Genomic DNA, 19,635 nt, shown 5'->3' on the forward strand with positions numbered 1-19,635 from the left:
GATCCGGTCGTGGGCAGGGTTGATGTGATCAGCATCACGCCCCTGACCGCCTTTACCCCCCAGGGTTTCCCCCAGGTACCCATGTTATTCGACGCTGGTTGGGCACCGGGGCCGCTTCCATCGTTAGAAAAGTTCCCGGATTTGAACCGACCAGGGATCGAACCCAGGATCTTTAGCATGGTAGTCAGATGCGTTTCTGACTGAGCCACCGCGGCCAACAATGCTCAAGTATTTTCTCACAACTTGCTTCACGTTTGGATACTCATTTTTGAAAATGCAACAGCGGATCCTGGTCACGTGGACTAGTTGGTTCAGCAATGTACAGTTTTATTTCTGATTTTGAAGTAGGTTGATTCTCTGAATGAGAGTTTGCAATAATTCTATTAGAAAAACTCTACAATGATGAAGAATCTTAACCTAATTTTCAATAAATCTTACAAAACTAAAATTTAGAACTTATTAGGAGGTAAAACTCTAGTATTATCTCTACCGGTTTAAATATCGGATTCTTGTCGATGCCGATACCAATATGTCAATTTCTGCCAATTTTCATACATCCCTAGATATCGCCTATTGAGACACCGGAAAGGCGTCAGTTATGTTCTGTTGCGGCGTTTCTCCACGTCTCAGTGGGCATTAAGCTTTAAACGCACACAGCGAATCGCTATGTTGGAAGCATATTTTGAGTATGCCACATGAAAGATGTGCGGAGAAATGGAGAAGTCTATTTCCTGATGATCCGGCACCAGTTAAAACTGCAATGGATGATGGTTTCAAATTTAGTTTCAAAATTCTTTGTCTATTTCAACGTCCAGAAAATTGATTGCCGTCTTGTCAGTGTGTTACTGACCACAGACATTGCAGTATTAATCACAATTAGTTTACGATTTTTTTTGTGTGTAATTAAAGATATAGTTAACATATGTATGTATTCATTATGTTGACAAGTTCAATAAATTACAAGCAAAAAATTCTCAAACTTTGAGTGCGGGGACTTTTCGAACGTTCTGTACAAGTTTCCTCATGATATACATTTGGGACTAGTGCCACTGCGTCCATGCCAGAACTTTGAATATGGTGGTGGATCAGTATCAGAATTTGTATTGACTCAAAGTGGTACTGGTCCAACCCATTCTAATTATTTCCAATTTAGTACTTATAGATGTCAGAAGAAACTCAAGCACGGACAATGAATATTTCATCAAACAATTGTTTTGGTAATAAAAGTTTAATAAACAGGAAACCGAATTAAAAATCACATGGAATCTTTTTGCGTTTTTTTCTCCAAGCTTTTACCTCACATCTGCCGTCATTGCTGAGTAGACTCTGACGTCATTCTTGTGTCGCCTGGCTAATTGTTGTGCTGTTGTATTCGCCTTTATATAACTTGGGCCAATCACCAAATAGTGGCGGTTTGCCCTGATCGATGGGTGCATTTCTGATGATGTCTCTGCGGCCAGTTGTGATGAAAATTCTCCTTGATTTTGAGTTTTTTTTTCTTTTTCTTTTTTTAAAATTTACTATTTGTATTAACGTTTTGATACTACGTATTCGCCTTTATATAACTTAGGGCAATCAGCGACTAGTGGCAGTTTGCCCAGATCAATGAGCGCTAGCGGATGGGAGCTAGCTAAATTTTGAAAAAAATTTCAAAAAAACAAAATTTGGAAATTCCTTTGTCCGTTGCTTCCGAAAATTGGTACACATCAACATGTTTACCTTACACAACGAAAGGCTTGGAAATTCTGAATAAAACGAGCCCTCATTTGCATCTTTCATGTTATTACAACGTTTTTAACAAAACATTTTCACCATGTTACATTTTGCTTTAAATTAGCCCCGTCCTTGGCAGATTTCCATGCGTGACGAATATTTCGTCTACTGGACAAAAGAGTTAAAAAGTTGGAATTTTACAACACATATACTCAACATATTAAAATAAAAGAGATAAAATCACAATATGCACCTTGTTCAATAGTTGATTGATAGAAGGGATTTAAAAATAAAAAAATCTTGTCAGGTCATTCCATAACAAATCCAATGGTGGTTGCATGACCATATTAGAAAAATGGACGTGGGTACCAAATAAATCAAACCCTTTGCAATGAGATTTCGCAGATCTTCAATTGTCATACCTTGTAATTTCAATTTCTGGTAAGTCAAGTATTAGAATCCCATGTTACTATATTTTCCGATGCTTTTTTAACCCAAGTTTGAAAAATAAAAGGGTTCATTATTCCAGGTATGAATGTATCTTAACCTTACTTCGCAACATCACAAACTAGGTCACATATGCTACCTCATATTGACCAAACGAATTGTCTAAAAGGGATTTATGCCAAATTTCAGATTGTTTCATGAGGACCTATCTGAGATACTGAAACCCGAAAACTGTCAAAATTCCATAAACTGCCATGTTTGAACCCATGCTAAAAAAAGGGTGCATTTCTAAGCACTGACATTTTATTTGCAGACACCCTGCAGGTAGGTCTACACATAAAAAAATCAAGCCTTTGACTTAGACTAAACCCCTCATCAGATTTTTTAACTATTGTTACCCAAATTTCCACCATAATTTTCACACTTAGAATGCAATTTTGAGCAAAACACCCTTGAAGATCATAGAAAGTATACGTTATTAGCTACAAAATGAATTTTGTTTCAGGTCTCTAGCTCTATTGGTTTTTGAGATATTAAGGTTTCTGTAACCGCCCACACACTCGTAGATGCCAAAATCAAGGAAACACATGCCATAATGCACTTCCCACATGAGCTAAACATTGATAGCGGACAGGCACATGATTCCCCTACTACAACAGTTAGTGCTGGGAAATAGCAGATGACACGGATGAAGATGTACAGTTAACAACAGCACACCTAGCGGCAGCCGGAGAACTACGAACAATAGAAGCACGCCAAGCAACAGTACAGCAAGTTCCAACAAGGATGGTGGCAGTGGCTACTGAAATTAATAGAACATAGAAGAAAAAAACAGTTTTATGGATAAAGTGAGTACTAGTTTCTCCATATTTATTAAGTTTTTTTTAAAATTTTTCAATCCCTTCTAACTATTTTCACCATGTTTTAACCCTTCCATGACTCATTGCTTTCTCTCATCCCTGACGAATGATAGATGTTGGTCCAAAAATTCAGAGGACAAAACAAGGTATGTCCTGTGATTTTATATCTGTTTTAATCCGTACTTACTTGTCTTTCGTCTTGACAATATAATTCTCCAACATATTGGGATCATCAAACAACATCCTGGGTATTTCAAACCTATGAGTTTCAGATTTCTCGTACATCTGAATGGCACCGTTTATATCAGCTGAAAAGAAATACAAAGTGCAGGGTATATTGCAATTTAGATCACTGTATTCTTATAATAAAAATAAATAAATGCCAGCAGAAATCAGGACATGCACTTTCATTAATAGAGATGAGAATTATGGACATACAGTATTGGCCATATAATTGGACTCATTAGTTGAAAAAATGAGACACAGATAAACTCACTTTATGTAGAGAAATTTGACAGATTTAATGTTCTGTGATAAACATTACATTGTTATACACACTGCAAGTGCTGTCGGTACTTTGCATGACTACCTTTGGCTCTTTTTGAGCCCATTTTAATCATTGTTTGTGTATAATTCCTTTTCACTCTTTTTTCTAAACTTCAAACCAGGTGGTTTATGAAATTACGAGTTGCTCCTAAGATACAATAAAGAACACCCTTACAGCAATCAGAATTAATATTATATCTTTGTTATAACCGAACAAATAGCATAAATAACATGGTAAACAATTGTTCCAGGCATTTTTGCGAATATGCAAAGAATCATGCTGCCACCTATTCTTGGGACACAGTAACAGAAAGGATTGTGGGAAACAAGATTATATCGAAGCAGACAAACAGTTTAATCCCATAAAAAGTTATAACGATCGTCAAATATATTTAGTTAGAACACTTTCAAAACAAGGAAATGTGCTTCTTTTTTACAATGACAATAATTTGGCCAATACTGTAAATCCTTGGAATGCAATAGGGTTCAAGTGATCCTGTGTAGCTTTAAAACATGAATATGGATATGAATAAATGACATAAAAAGCCACACAAAGATGACATCTAAGAGGGCAAACAGCTAAGAACTAGAATTAACAATTACATTTCTTGCTCGCACCACTGCACATGGTCCTCTGGAATGTTATAGGATCATGTTTGCTATAGAAACTATTAATGAGGGTTTTTTTTTTTTAGATCTATTTGTAAAACTGTATATTTTCTCCGTGCGTAATCTCCTTTCTATGGTGTTTTTACTTTTGTTATTTTACATCATCTGCCTCTTTAGGCTAATTGCAAATATAACATCGAACCCGGGACCCCTTGATAACAAGGCAAAGACATTACCAGTATGTCATTGGGGAGGCCAGGTAAGAGTTTCAGCAGTATTGGCTCAGAGGAGTATTGGGCAGGGCTCAAAAAATCCCCGTCGCCAGATCGCCATGGCGACTAAAAGTTTCAGTCTGGCGACTGTGATCCTTTGCTGTAATATGTATGGAATTTTGAAGATTCTAAGTTCAAATTGCAGTACAGTGTAAGTTAGCAATTCCATAGAATCAGTAACAATTTCTTACTCTTGGTCCCCCATTTCCTGCTTTCTCAAATGATTTAGCGATGTTTTGAATACCGTGATGCTCAAGCTTCTTATACATAATGTTTCAAAAGTCTCGCAACCCAAATTTTGAAAATGTGTATCATGAAAACCGTACGAGATATTTACACTGGGTTTTCTGCATTATAAAGCCTCATCCATTAAGATATTTCCAATGCTAAAATATTATCAGTTTATGCCACACAGAAAATTAGATAAATTAATAATTGGCGGAAAGCAGCACTTCTGAGTAAAATATGTAAGAAATTATCGAAGGGTCATAATTTGATGTCTGATACCATGTCAATCTGTCATTTACGCCCAATATTGGTCATGTGCAATATATGATGGATTTTTGACAGACGAATTTATGTGAAAAAGTTACATTTTTGGGACATATCTCCACAGATGGCAACACTAGCAGGTCGAAATATTGTCAACAGGCGCACGCAACATGTGCCTAAGTATTGGCCATACATTTACATGAAAAATAATAAATGAAGATTTTGTGCCGAAATTGAACTCTTGAGAGAATCCTAGACTGCACCTGGTTATCCTGAATTCTCTTTGTTCACTTTTGCAGCTACTGGGCCTGTTTATTTTAATTGATTCAGCATGGCGTATACATTGGAGCAGCGCGTGTGCTTTGCTGAAGAGTATTTTATGATAAAACTAATTCTTACACTCATGTGCAATAAGTTTTCAAAGAAAAATACCCTGCTTCTGCTGTACCTCACAAAGCAACTCTTTTACGACTAGTCAACCACCAACAAATGATCCCACAAATTGTTAAGAGTTGGTATTTATTGATGAAAATCAATTCTGAGATGTTTTCAGCAAATTAACAATGTTTTTTCAAATAATGTAATTTCTTTTATTTGGATAAATGCTAACATAAATTTATTAACCCAGTGATAGCCTACATGATCAGTTTAGTGCAGAAAACCAGGTGTAAATATCTCTTACAGTTTTCATGATATACATTTTCAAAGTTTGGGTTTCGTGACTTTTGAAACACACTGTAGTATGCACAATTGCTAATAGGTGGTTTCTTGGCACCTCATTTTCAGACCTGGCGCCTAGCTTTGAAGAAAATTTTTCGAGCACTGGTATTGGGTCATGCCTACTTTTAATTTATTGTTATTAAATGAAAGTTATTTTCCTGTAGTTTACAGTTATTACAAGCATAAGAAAATAGTTTTTCGTTGTGACGTTTCAGAACAAACGCTCCCTTCATCGGACATTTATTTTCATTTTGACTAAAGATATAGTTACAACAATGTTTAGCAATTTTTTAAACAAAAAAGAATCCGTTATATAATGGATGTTGTCAATGTAACATTGTTGTAATATAGCAACTTAACTGTGAAAAGAAGCAGTCTGTTTTATTCTTATTTCAGATAAAAAAAATTTGATCACATTATTTTTTATTTAAAATTATGAATCCCAAATATCATCAGGTAATTCAAAGTCATCATTGTTTTCACAAAGTCTCTTGATGTTTTCTGTTACATTAAATTTTAAAGATGGTGGCTTACTCCATTTGTGAAAAAAAAATTCCATATTGGATCTATGTTACCATCTTCATTATTTAATTTATTCCAGTGTTAATAAAACAGACCGCTTCTTTTCACAGTTAAGTTGCTATATTACAACAATGTAACATTGTTGTAACTGTATCTTTAGTCAAAATGAAAATAAATGTCTGATGAAAGGAGCGTGTCTTCTCCTGAAACGTCACAACAGAAAACTATTAAATGAAAGTTGTAGCTTGAAATGCCATAACCCTGGTTTGAATATTATCTTGGGCACACATTTCTTGTGGTTGGTTGATTTAGTGTTTTAAGTCCACTTTATGCACAGTAAGGCTAATCGGGACTGGATATACAGTCTAAAGTGGAATCCGAACCACTATGTGCCTCCACCACACATTTCTTGAGATGCAAATAAATAACTGGTAACAAAGAAGTGTGTACATCACATGTGATAAGTAAAGTAAAGTGCTCCCCTGTGCTTTGCACCATGCTATGAAGGTGTAAAGGGGGTGTTTGCACCATGCCATGAAGGTGTAAAGGGGGTGTGGTTGTGTTATGTGATCAGCCCCATCTATATCCCTCAGAGTTTCCTCCAGGTACCCAGTTTATATGATGCTGGGTGGGCATCGGAGCTGCTTGAACAGATGGTAAAAATCTCGGTTCTCCTCCGCCAGGGATCAAACCCAGGTCCCTTGCATGGTAGTCAGATGCCTAATGACTGAGCTACTGTGGCTCCACACCACATGTGGTAACTACAACAAAAGATAATGAGATTCAAAATTACTGCTATTAGTGCAAAAACTACATTACTGATGATAAAAATTGAGCTCTATACTTACTCTTGGATTCTAAATGTTTTGCATAATTGTAGAAAGTGTTCCTCAGATGTATCCTGTCCTGTGTTTGAGTCACTTCTATTGCCTTCTCCCACTGCCCTGTGTCTTGGTAGAATTTATTCAGAAGATCATATCTTCCACAATTTTTATACAGTTTCTCGGCTTCACCCTGTAAAAACAACACATAATGTAACATAACTTGGAATTGTGCATTTACCAAATTTAAAATTCCACACCAAATGTTGCATTTAGGAATGTACAGATATGAAAATTTTACTGTTGAGAGAGTAATCGCAGTGCAGACTGATAATGACAAGCATTTAGTTCAGAGACAAAATACTCTTTTTATTTCATACCCTTAATAAATATAAAGATATTTAGAAATGCACTTCAAAAACAGAATGCATCAATGTTGCTGTTACAGGGCGGCCATTCAAGAATCATGATAAAATGCAAGTATAATTCCCAGCTTTCAAGGCGAACTATCCAAAAAATCAAGGGTACAAGCAGATGTTATCTCCATTTCAACATTACATATTATCGCCTTTCACGACCCACACACATACACAATATATATTAACAATACAGGGCAAAATGATGGACCTGATTACAGAAATTTATTCTGTGAAATCTAATAAACATATGCTATTGTGAGACATGTGCTTCGAAAGGTTAACTTTCAAAGTTTAGTTTCCATGCAGTGTTTCCACTTTCTACCGCTAGGAGTCAGCAGCGAGTAGGAAAATGGCATTGACTGGAGAACAGAGATCTTTCTCTGTTCTTGATTATCACGTGAACAAGTCTGTGATTAGTGTGCAACGGCATTTCTGTACCAAATATCGGAGAGAACCACCTACTGGGAAGGCCATTCGTAAGTGGTATGAACATTTCAGAGATTCGGGCTGCATCTGTAAACGAAAATCGACTGGCCGTCCGTCGACTGGGGAAGAGAGAGTGGAACGAGTGCGCACATGTTTCGTACAGAGTCCACAGAAGTCCACCTACCGGGCAGCGAGAGAACATCAACTTCCACAGAAAACTGTCTGGCGGGTTATGCGGAAACGTTTACAAATGAAACCCTACCGCTTGCAACTAGTTCAATCCTTAAAAGACACTGATTATGCTTGATGCGCGTCCTTCTGTGCCGATTTCCTCGCATTAATGGAAACAGATGGGTTCTCTGAGAGGTTAATTTACAGTGATGAAGCAACTTTTCACCTTTAAGGGAAAGTGAATAGACACAACGTAAGGATTTGGGGAACTGCTAACCCCCATGAATTTGTGGAACACGAACGCGATTCTCCCAAAGTGAATGAATGCCTTTTGTGCCATTTCCCATGAAAAGATTTATGGGCCCATTTTCTTCCATGAACGTACTGTGACAGGACTTGTTTTCCTTGATATGCTGCAACTATGGCTCCTTCCACAGCTTGCAGAGGATAGCTCAGATTTCATTCTCCAATTGGATGGTGCCCCTGCGCATTACCATGGCAGCATTCGAGACCATCTCAATGGGGCATTGGAACAACGTTGGATAGGCCGTGCATCTCCGGAGGATCCATCTCTCCTTCATTGGCCACCTCGTTCCCCCGACTTGACCCCATGTGATTTCTTCATGTAGGGTTGTGTCAAGGATCATGTTTACGTACCAGCACTTCCAACAACATTAGATGACCTGCGTGCCCGCATCACAGCAGCCATTGCTGATATTGACCGCAACATGCTACACAAGGTTTGGCAGGAGATAGACTATCGGCTTGATGTGTGCCGTGTTACGCGAGGTGCTCACATAGAACACCTGTGATTTGTTTGAAAAAAACTTTGACAGCTTACCTTTCTTAGCACATGTCTCACAATAACATTTGTTTATTATATTTCACAGAATAAATGTCTGAAATCGGGTCCATCATTTTGACTTACCCTGTATAAAGGATTCCAATGTATCCAAAAATTCTAATTCAGTTCATTAAGTGGTATATATATTTACAATATTTAATTTAAGGTGCGGAGTTTACATTTGCCATTTCACATACTCAGACTCGAAATACATCTACTAACACAAGTCACAAATGTTACGGAACATATTAATCTACGAAAAATTGTTAATTGTACAAGAATTTCAAACTCAAATTTACCCAATCAACTTCAAGATATCTTGCAATAATCTACCGTATGTCAGAGATTGTTCTGCAAAGGAAACTAAGGAAGTAAAGGGATTGAGAGAATTCTGTTTTATTTTACATGCAGCATTTTCTTTCTTTTCCTATCTTGTTAAAAGCGAAACCTAAACTGTGAAGAACTTACCTCAGGGCAGAAAAATTCACACAGAATTCCTGAAGTCAATAATTCATGCAAAATTCTCAGAATTCAAGGAATTCCCAATGAGTTGCCACCCTGTGTTATGAGGGTGTGTTAATTAATTATCCACGCTTTAATATTTCTGGTTTTTGTGCATGCATTTGTCATTGCTTTAGTGCATATTTGACCTTCATCAATCATTTTCTTTTCTTGTTGTGGGGTTCTCTTTTGTCACTCTTTTTTGCACCAAAGAAGAACAGTGAGCAGTGGTCCATTCTTTGTGGTCTGAGGATACCAGGGGCTGAAATCCACCAAAGGATTGCATCACAATATGGGAAATGTATTATACAATCGCAAAGTGTGTTCAAATGGATTAAGAAATTCAAAAACTGTTTGGACAACTGTTAATCTCAAAGAAGGAGCAGGATACCCATTCACATCCACAACTGACAACAATGAGCAAGTCTGTACTATGATTATGACAAACCGATAAGTGACATTAGTCCCCCATATTGTGACCCAAAGCTTCAGTGGTTTTTGGCCTGTACGGTATACCTGAATAGCACAAAAACTGCTTGCTTTCTACTTTGGTGAAAATGGCAGGCACATGTTCACTCTGTAATAATGAGAAAAGAAAATGAGTGATGGTCAAATATGCACTAAAGGAACAGGAAATGCACACTCTTTTGGCACACAAGGGCAGAAATCAGTGTGGTCAACCTAAAGAACATTACAGCAAAAGTGTGGAAAATTAGTGACCGACCCTCGTATGTTCATGATAATACAGAAATTTTCAGTTTCCAACTCCATGGAATGGCAGTGTTGACTTCACACATGGCTTTTCTTGGGTGATGCACTGTCAACACATCAAATCCTATTAAAAGGTAAAGCTCTCCCCTGTGCATTGCAGTGTGCCGCAAAAACATGCAGGAGGTAGGGTTCTACATATTCTCAATCTGGGCCATAATGAAGGTGAAGGATTTAGCCATAATGGGAAATCTTTGGAGTTTGCAAGTTATATTCCAGAACTCATCGTTGCAAAAATTTTACTAAAGCATGTCACAAAATGATTGTCCGGGTTTCATAGTCATTTCATTTCCCATATATGTGGGGTATAAGGACGAAGCTTATGTGGGAGTGAACAATAACTCAACAAGTTTACACAGTGTACCTTATAAATGTTCAATGTGAGCACCTCTCATAACACTGCACACATCCATCCGGTAGTCTAATGCATCTCGACACTTTCGTTCGACACACTTGGACATCCAGAACTCTTCCCTTTGCAGACACATCCAGTTGTTTGACACTTATTAAACCAACAACGAATGTTATCGGATGGAGGGTCACTTCCAAATCGACGTCGAAAAGTTCGCTGAACTGAAACAGCAGAACCACAACTTGCAAATTCCATGACACAAAAGGACTTCTGCAAGGGAGTGCAATACACAAATGATAAGTGCTCAGGGTAGCAGACTTCCACAGGCGATTTTATCGTACATGCAGGATACAAACATTCACCTTCGTCTGTTGCAATATACGCGGAGTGTAACACATCCATCTTTAAGTTCTTCACTGTCCTCCATCCATATTTTCACACCACCGTCATTTCCGTATACACAAACCTTCTTTTCGTCACTGAAAATGACATGTATCCAGTCTTCTTTACTCCATTCGCCGTACATGGAGTAGAATTCCCTACGAGCACGCTTGTGTTGCTGTGTTAGATGTGGTTTCTTCTTCAGTTTCATCTCATTGTTCGTTCAGATAACTTTTTCCAGATTTCACGGTTCCAAATGTCAGCTTTTGCTAGACGTTTCAATTTTTTTATCACCCTGAGTGTTGTAACTCATTTCCTTCCACTACCTTTTCTAGTCTGTACTTCCAGTCTCTGTATTTCGTGACAGTTTTTGGATGACACATTATCCTCTAATATTTGAAGTATCCTTCCTTGCTTTTTTGGACTAAGATCTGCAACACCCTGCTTTCTACCCATTTCGATTTACTGTACTTTGTGCGAGCAAGAAGGAAGACTTTTGATCAAGAAACCTTTCAGCGAGATTATGAAACCATCCCTAAACAAATGTAACAATTGAACTATACATCAGACCAAACAAACATAACTAAACAATAGCGGAAGGCAATACATAGAAGACAATAAAGGCCATAATGCTTAACAATTTAATCAACTAACAGCTTTCATTGTTGATTTCTTCATCATTACCTTCATTGTTAGAGTAAGTAAAATATCAGAAAATGTTAAAATTACATACAGCATGTACAATTGTCAAAATATTACAAAAAAAAAAAAACATACTGCTTGAAAGAAAATATTAGATTTTATAACTAGGGGGCGATTCTTTTTTGCTGCGGAGTGTAATTTGCACGAAATGCATTGAGACTACACCTAAATACTGGTTCGAATGAATTCTCACCAGCAGTCCCAACTGCACAGCCAGCATAGCAACTTGGGCATCCAGCTCCCTCTCCTTTGTAGACTCCCGAAGCATTCTTGCCCCCCGAGCATGCTGCATGTTGCCAAGGCACACGGAAGCCACATCCAGACGCTTTGTCTTCACACACATTTTTGCCATGTTTTCCCACACAGTTTCACTGCAATGAGAAACAGATTCATGATCAGACATTCAAATTATATCACCGTTAAAATACATTACAATACAAAGCATTAATCTACATTAGTTACCACAAAATCACATGTATAAACTACAAATGAGTCGTGAGGTCTGTAAATAAATTTCAACTCTCTTGACAGATGCTCAGGTTTTAATACAGTTCATCAGCTATCACAAAGTGGATGGTGACGGTATTCAAAATTAATCTAACAAGAAATCAATTTCATAGAAAAACAAGTACGTCCTTCGAGAATACATGTATAATTAACCATATTTTTCATTCCCTAATGCATGAATGATTAAGTTCTGTCATTTCCAAGAGTACTTGTTTAAGAAACATTTATTATAAGACATAAGCGAGTTACTAAAGTTATATCCATGAAACTTACTTGTATATGTTCTACTAATTTTGGTGGCCTCTGCCACCATCCACTTGGGAACTTGATGCTTTACTGTTGGGTTGACTTCCGGTTCCTGTTGTTTCCTCGCTTACCATTAGGGGTGCTGGTGTAGCCATTTTGTCTACTGCGTGTGATGGGTTTTTAGTTATTGTAATAATAGGAGCCAAACATGATGTGCCTGACCACTGTCGATGTTCAGCCCATGCGGAAAGTGCATAATTGCATGCGTCTCTTTGATTTTTGCAGATATAACTTCAGTAACTATCTAATATTATCAACCACGTTGTTTATTCCCCTTAACATGAAAACATTTATTGTTAAAACAAATCTCATTGTCACCTTTTGTGTCCCAAGCGTCTCGATCGAGATACCCAAATGTAACCCTCACGGTACCAAGCATCTCGATCAAGACGCTGTCAAGGTCGTAGTTTTTACGTTATAACTTTTCTATTTTTGGCTAGAATTTCGATTTTTTTTTTTATATTGTTCCTAACACATGTATTTAACAGAAATGTTTTTTTGCATTTTTTTTTGTCTTCATGAAAATGGAGGGGGAAAGGGACTTCTCTTTTGAGTCTCTTTTCAAGGTCAAATTTTTGCCAGCAAAGGAAGACCAGCTTTGTTGTTCTAAAGCAATGCTTTTCACTCCCTCCTGTTAACTGCAATCGGAGGAAGCTTGTTTATCAGTATCCGATGTCAAAATGAAAGTTTTCTGTGAGGGCGCAAGCAGGGGGAGGGGGAAGACTGGTTGTTGAATCTGCTTTGTGAGAATGGAATTTCGAAGCGCGCTGAAGAAAACCTTTGTTTTTTTAGCACAAGTGTCCACAAGTTGCAACAGGGGTTACCCTGCATTGTCTAAAAATAGAATTTCAAGCAGCTGCAAGAATTGGAGCTCATTTTTCACTGCATTCTAGCTTTTCGTCCATGAATGTTGTGTGTAGATGTCATTTTGTGCCCAAATGCGAGGACATTTTTTGGGTGGTGACAATTTTTTAAAATAATTTTTGGGGGTTTTCTCTTCCCCCCCATATATACGCCAAATTTGCATAAATTTTGCATTTTGACATTTTTTCGGGGGGGGGGGGGGCACCATTTTTTAAAGAAAAGTATTTTTGAGGGGATTTCCCCCCTTTCCCCTCCATATGTATGCCGAATGTGCATAAATTATATATCGTCTGAATCTGTGATTCATTCTGCGTACAACGGTATATCTTTCATATCTCTAGGGCATTTAGTTTCTGAGCTATAATCATTTCAATGTAACTCTGCATTTTGAAGCTTGAATCAGTGGCGTGCCGACCATTCCTTTTGGGGGTACAACTCAAGTTACATTGGTCATATGATAATAATGCAAATATTTTTGTGTTCCTTACATGTCAGTGATCATTTCCATGTGCATATCGACACTGTCATGTACTTTTTTCTTGAGGGGAGGGTCGGGGAACCAAATTTTTTTCCCCGAAATTTTGGTATTTTGAGAGTTAGCCCCCTCCCCCTACCACAAATATGCCGAATTTGCATAAATTCCATATGGTCTGAATCTCTGGTTCATTCTGCGTACAACGGTATATCACTCATCTCTCTAGGGCAATTAGTCTCCGATCTACACTCATTTAATTGAAACTCTGCATTTTGCTCAAAATCGGCTCGGGACAGAGAGGCTTACATGTGAAAAAGGCCTTGGGTCTCTAAAGGTTAATGCTAGCCTAGCATTATATTCAATGGAATCCCAATCTTATATTCCTAGATTTTATATTTCCCTGAATTATACATTTAATCTGACTGGTCTCATTAAAGCAATACGTTATTCAAATTTTTCTTGATTTTACAACAAAATTCAAACTGTATAATTTAAAAATATTACGGTATATTAAATGAAGGGCTCAGGAGTAAATTATGGTGACAATTTGGTTATTATTGAGTTTATTAAGCAGAAAGGTTATTAGAAGCTATACTGTAGATAAATTGCTTTTGTGTTGTGTTTGTCAATTTCAGAAGGGTTCAATGAGTACCATTCAAATTGCATGACATGGCAATTACATGCAAAAATTGAAGGATGGTTTTTTTTACTTTGTAACTCAATATTCACCAAAATATCGCTGAGCATGTTTTACTCCCAAGCCCTTCATAAAAATGAAGTATGTTGATTGACTTGTTGTTTTAAGTCCACTTTATGCACATAAAGGCTAATCGGGACTGGACCTACATTTTAAAGTGGGATCTGAAGCACTGTGCCATGTGCCTCCACTGAGTATTGAACCCAGGACCCCTTCATTACAAGGTAATGACGTTACCACTACACCATCGGGGAGACACAAATGTAGTATGGGCCTTGTGCAAATTTGATAATGATTGTGAATTTTTCATTTACTGCTATTGTGACATGAATTTTTTATATACTATACATAATACTGTTATTTATTTTATTTACTTATATGCCTCCAACAGAGAGAATCTCCAATTACAGGAAAGCTTACATATTATATTCAAATAATAATAAACATATAACAGTGTAGAGTACATACATATACACACACACACAAACACATTTATACACACAAGATAATACATGAAGTACTGCAGGAATATAACATACACACATACAAAATTTATTCATTGTTCAGAACATGTTTCATGTGATGAAGACTGTTTCAAACAGTTGAAAAAATGTGTTAAGAAACAAATATCTACCACAAATACCAGTAAAAGTGAAAAAAAATTACGTGTATCATTCATTCATATCAATATGTCAATACTAACCTTTTTATCATTTTGATAGCTTTGAAGGCTTCATCCATGTTTCCAACACTTAGATAGAAGCTGAAGTTAATCATTGCATCCCTGGTAGCTTTATCGGTTGCTTTCAAGCCATCAAAGTCTCTCATGAGAACTTGATCTATTAGCCGAGATGTTGTTCCCTGCAGGAAAACAAGACGAATTAGTTAGTTTTCCTGTAGTAACAAGCCGAAGTAACAAGTGACAAACTACAAGTGACGCGTGACAAGTGATTTCACACTGAAATGGCAAGTGACATATCCACAAATTACATGCATTGGAATAGGCATTTTCACCTTCAACCTGTAAAAGAGCATTTACTCCGTGAGCGACCAACAGACCAAGATGACACAATGCACGTCATTGAGAAGATGGTCCCAGTTTGAGCGGCATGCAAGCAACGAGTGAGACATGCAGCTTGTCTCTCTCTCTCTGTATGAAAGGCTGCATTTATTTCCGAAGGTGTGCTTCCAATTTGCATGTGTCACTTGTGGTTTGTCATTTATCACTTCTCATTTTGGTCTGAAAGATCCCTTACATCTGTACATTTCAACACAGGTTTTGATAGAGCAAAGCAGATACTAGTAGCCTATAAATCTGACAGTATGCAGTTGATACCTTCCCGAGTCCATCTATACAGTGCTGAAAGAAATGTTGCTCCAATCTGCCTAGGGTTTTTTTATTTATTCTCTTTCCTTCTCATAGTGATACTTGTGGAAATTGATGCTATACCCTGGGCACCTTGAGATGTCCACAACATGCTACATGACACTTCTGAAGACTCTAAACATCCTTGAAAGTATACTAAAAAGTTCTGTCAAAGTTTTTTTAAAGTCAACTTCAAGGCTAATTGGGACTGCACCCACTACACAATGTGCCTCCACTGTGAGGTACAATTTTTATTGATTTTGCACCAACACTGTGAGGCATATGATGCAGTATCCAAAAGTTTTGGAACTGGTGGTATCATCTGGTTGAAAACTTACCCTGGGACTATTGGCTGCCCTCACACTTCACCTTCCACATGAACACACTCTGTAGAGTGATTTTGCCATTTTTAAAATGCATCTTGGAAGTCGTGTTCTGTGAGGGTGTCCAGCACTGTCTCTTGTTTCTGTGTTTCGTATTCAACTTGCAGCCTTTGAACTTGATCTTCAGTCGGGGAAAGAGAAAAATATCACAGGGTGCTAAGTCAGGTGAGTAGAGTGGGTGGTCAAAATGTTCTCGGTGAACAAGGAAGTGTGAAACGGTGCATTGTTATGATGCAAAAGTCAGGTTTATCACCAAAGGTTTTATTATTATTATCACCAAAGTTTGGAGTGACATCTTGACACATTTTTCCACAGCCGCTGGAAAATATCTTCATAGTTTGGGCATACTGGGACAAATACTTTGTGCACAGTCCCCTTCACGTCACAGAAAGTGATGAGCTTGCACTTGACTTTACTCTTCACCTGACTCGCTTCTTTTTGTCTTGGTGACTTTGGACTATTCCATTGGGACAATTGTTGCTTTGTCTTAGGGTTGTAACTGTAAACCCAGCTCTCATTACCAGTTATAACCCTGAGCAAGAAGGTTGCATTACTGGAGGCAACTTGCAGACACCAACATGATGATGTTTCTGATCAACTATCAGGATCCTCATGGCTGACAAGATGCATGCCTAATTCAGCGGTCCGAATCGGTTGGCATGTCCCATAATCAATTCCCACCTCATCAGCAAGATGATGAATGGTTCGACGTCGATCCTCATGAATGAGCTGTTGAACCTGCACAGCTGAGGGTCCTCCCTGTGTGTTCATTGTCCTCAACAGATATACAATTGGCCCTGAACTGAGCATGCCATTCAAACACCCATATACGGGTCATGCTTTATAACTTGAATACATGTGTAATCATTACCAGCACCTCTGTCGCTCACTCATCCTATCTCGGACCAGTAGTGAAATCGCCACATACAAGACTCCAATAAAAAGGATAAATACAGTCAACATATTCGTCCACTTGCGTGGAATTTTGTACAGACTCCCAGTACTAATACTACCATCTAACATTACATCATGCCACTACAACCGGCATCTATAAATATTCTGAATAACTTTAAATTGTTACAGAGTTCAAATATTGGTATTGGTGAGAACCAATAAGAGTATTGGAGTGGTATCTGCTCACTGCTAATTTCAACCATTTTGATTCAGGTTTTATGCTAAACTTACATTTTGCTATGAAGCTCTTTTGCATTCCTGAGAAAGGTTCCAGGTAACTAACTAACTAACTCTCTAGCCTTCTTAAACCCGAAGGTTCATGGCTGCAGCAACACAGGTCTTCCATCTGTCCCTATCTTGAGCAAGATCTAAATACTCTTTTCCATCCCTACAGATTTCATTTAGGTATATCTCAACGTTGTCTCTCCATCTTCGTCTTGGCCTTGCTACAGGTCTCTTACCATCAGGTTTCCCAACAAGAATCCTGTAAACTCCTCTTTCCTCTCCCATTCGTGCCACATGACCTGCCCACCTAAGTCTTCTTGATTTAATTATTCTAATAATATCTGGACATGAATACAAATTATGTAGTTCTAAATTATGTAACCTTCTCCACTCACCTGTCTCCTCATCCCTTTTAGGTCCAAAGATTTTCCTAAGGATCTTATTTTCAAATACTCTCAATTTATGTTCCTCTTTCAATGAAAGGGGCCAAGTTTCACACCCATATAATACTACAGGCAAAATTACTGTTTTGTATATTTTATCTTTTAGTTTCTTACATATTAAACGAGAAGACAAAAGTTTATGAAGAAAGAAGTAATATGCATTTCCTGAATTAAGCCTACTTTTTATTTCCTCTTTAATATAATTTTTATTTGTTAATATTACTCCTAAGTATTTGAATTTGGAAACTGGTTCAAACAAGTTGTTATCAATAATTAGATTTTGATTATTACCTAACACTTGGTTTCGGCCTGTAAGCATATATTTAGTTTTCTCTTTGTTAACTTCCAAACCTATCTCTTTAGCAGTTTTGAATGGTTCCAGGTAGATTCAAAAATTTTGAAATCTAAAATATGGTAGGTCTTCTGACTTTTATCAAATTGAATGTTGCAATATTAAAGACATTGTGTGAAAAACCCAAGTTTTTATAAAATATTATGTTCAAGATTATATAAGTTACTATATACCTTTGTGATAAATAGTGCACACTCATTAATGAATATCAGCTTTTTATTTTAAATGAAGTTAACTAATTTAATAAACACAATTAACTTTTAAAAATATTTAAATACCCCCCCCCCCCAAAAAAAAAAATGCACACAGAATAGAAATACCTGAATGGCACATGTTTCTTTACAGGCCCTGTACATATATTTCAAAAACATTGTGCTTTACTGTTACAACATTGTACGCAAAATTCAGGCTCTTTTCAGGCAGTGCACCTGTCTGACATCCAGCTGTAATGTGCCTTTTTTCACTAGAGTTGTAGTGAAAGTGCACTCACCTTTTCAACCATATTTGTCTTCTTCAGCAGAATATAATGTGGAATCTGCACACCCTGTAATCTGCAGTAACTTGAATGAAGTGGCATTGAGTCCTGAACAATCATTCCACTCTCGGTTGATGCGAACAATGTAACTAGGATTATTTCAGGCTTGAAGAAAAAGGAAAACACATTATGTAGATGGAAAAAAATTGAAATCATATCTGTTCATTGAAATATAACCTTTACAATAAAGCATGACATAATTCAATTCAGTAAGAGATAAATACCATATTTACGCATGTATAATGAACACCCTGGTTTTTGATCGGAAAAAGTGACAAACAATTATATTATGACAAGTCTGTATACTTGCATGTAGTTCCTTCTCACGCAGCCAGATAGCATAAGCTTACCACATCCTAGAAAGGCTTGCTAACAATTGGTTTATGTGATTCTCGCTAGATGATACTACTTTTTTGTGGTTGAATTGTTGCATTAGGGATTGGTATCATTGTAATGGCAAAGCAATGTGTCGGTGGATCTATTTAGCAATTTTTTGATCAATGAACGTAAACATAATAGATGTGGGTTAGTAACTATATTGGTTTATGGAGTGTATATTTTGGGATTCCTTAATTGGTGTCTTCAGGTGATTGACTTTTCAACACATTGCTCTGGTTGGCGGGAAAAAAAAAGAAGACTAGCAGAATGGATAGAGGCGATGAGAACCGGTTTGTAGTAATGTTACTAGGAAAGAAATCTGGTCATAGCAACTTGGATATTGGAATCTGGCATGAAATTCTACTTTCAGCCCGACGGTAGCAGTTTCTCAAAGACATTCAGTGACGGAAATCTTCCGATGAAAGCCAGAAACATGAGATTTCAGAGGGAAATTTTGCAGGCTGTAAAGATATTGTAGTCTTCACGTTTGCTGCCATCTTTAGAGGTAAGCTCTCTCCTCTCTTTGGTGTAACAAGAAAATAAGATGTTACATCCATCCTCAGATTTATCACATAGAACAAAGA

General features: G+C 37.3%; 1 protein-coding gene across 4 annotated transcripts in view; it reads right to left on the bottom strand.

Annotated features, from left to right (window-relative positions):
• Window positions 1–19,635, bottom strand: part of rempA (intraflagellar transport protein rempA) — a 130,030-nt gene that overhangs the window by 39,468 nt on the left and 70,927 nt on the right. For all 4 annotated transcript variants that reach the window (XM_083144015.1, XM_083144014.1, XM_083144012.1 and 1 more), the window contains 5 exons: window positions 18,629–18,778; window positions 15,119–15,276; window positions 11,760–11,937; window positions 7,030–7,195; window positions 3,208–3,328 (listed from right to left, as the gene is read on the bottom strand). In XM_083144015.1, coding sequence (XP_083000141.1) covers window positions 3,208–3,328; window positions 7,030–7,195; window positions 11,760–11,937; window positions 15,119–15,276; window positions 18,629–18,778 — 773 coding nt within the window. The remainder of the gene's footprint in view (window positions 1–3,207; window positions 3,329–7,029; window positions 7,196–11,759; window positions 11,938–15,118; window positions 15,277–18,628; window positions 18,779–19,635) is intronic.

Source organism: Lepisma saccharinum, chromosome 22 (assembly GCF_977018435.1).
Source record: "Lepisma saccharinum chromosome 22, izLepSacc3.1, whole genome shotgun sequence".
Classification (NCBI taxonomy): domain Eukaryota; kingdom Metazoa; phylum Arthropoda; class Insecta; order Zygentoma; family Lepismatidae; genus Lepisma; species Lepisma saccharinum.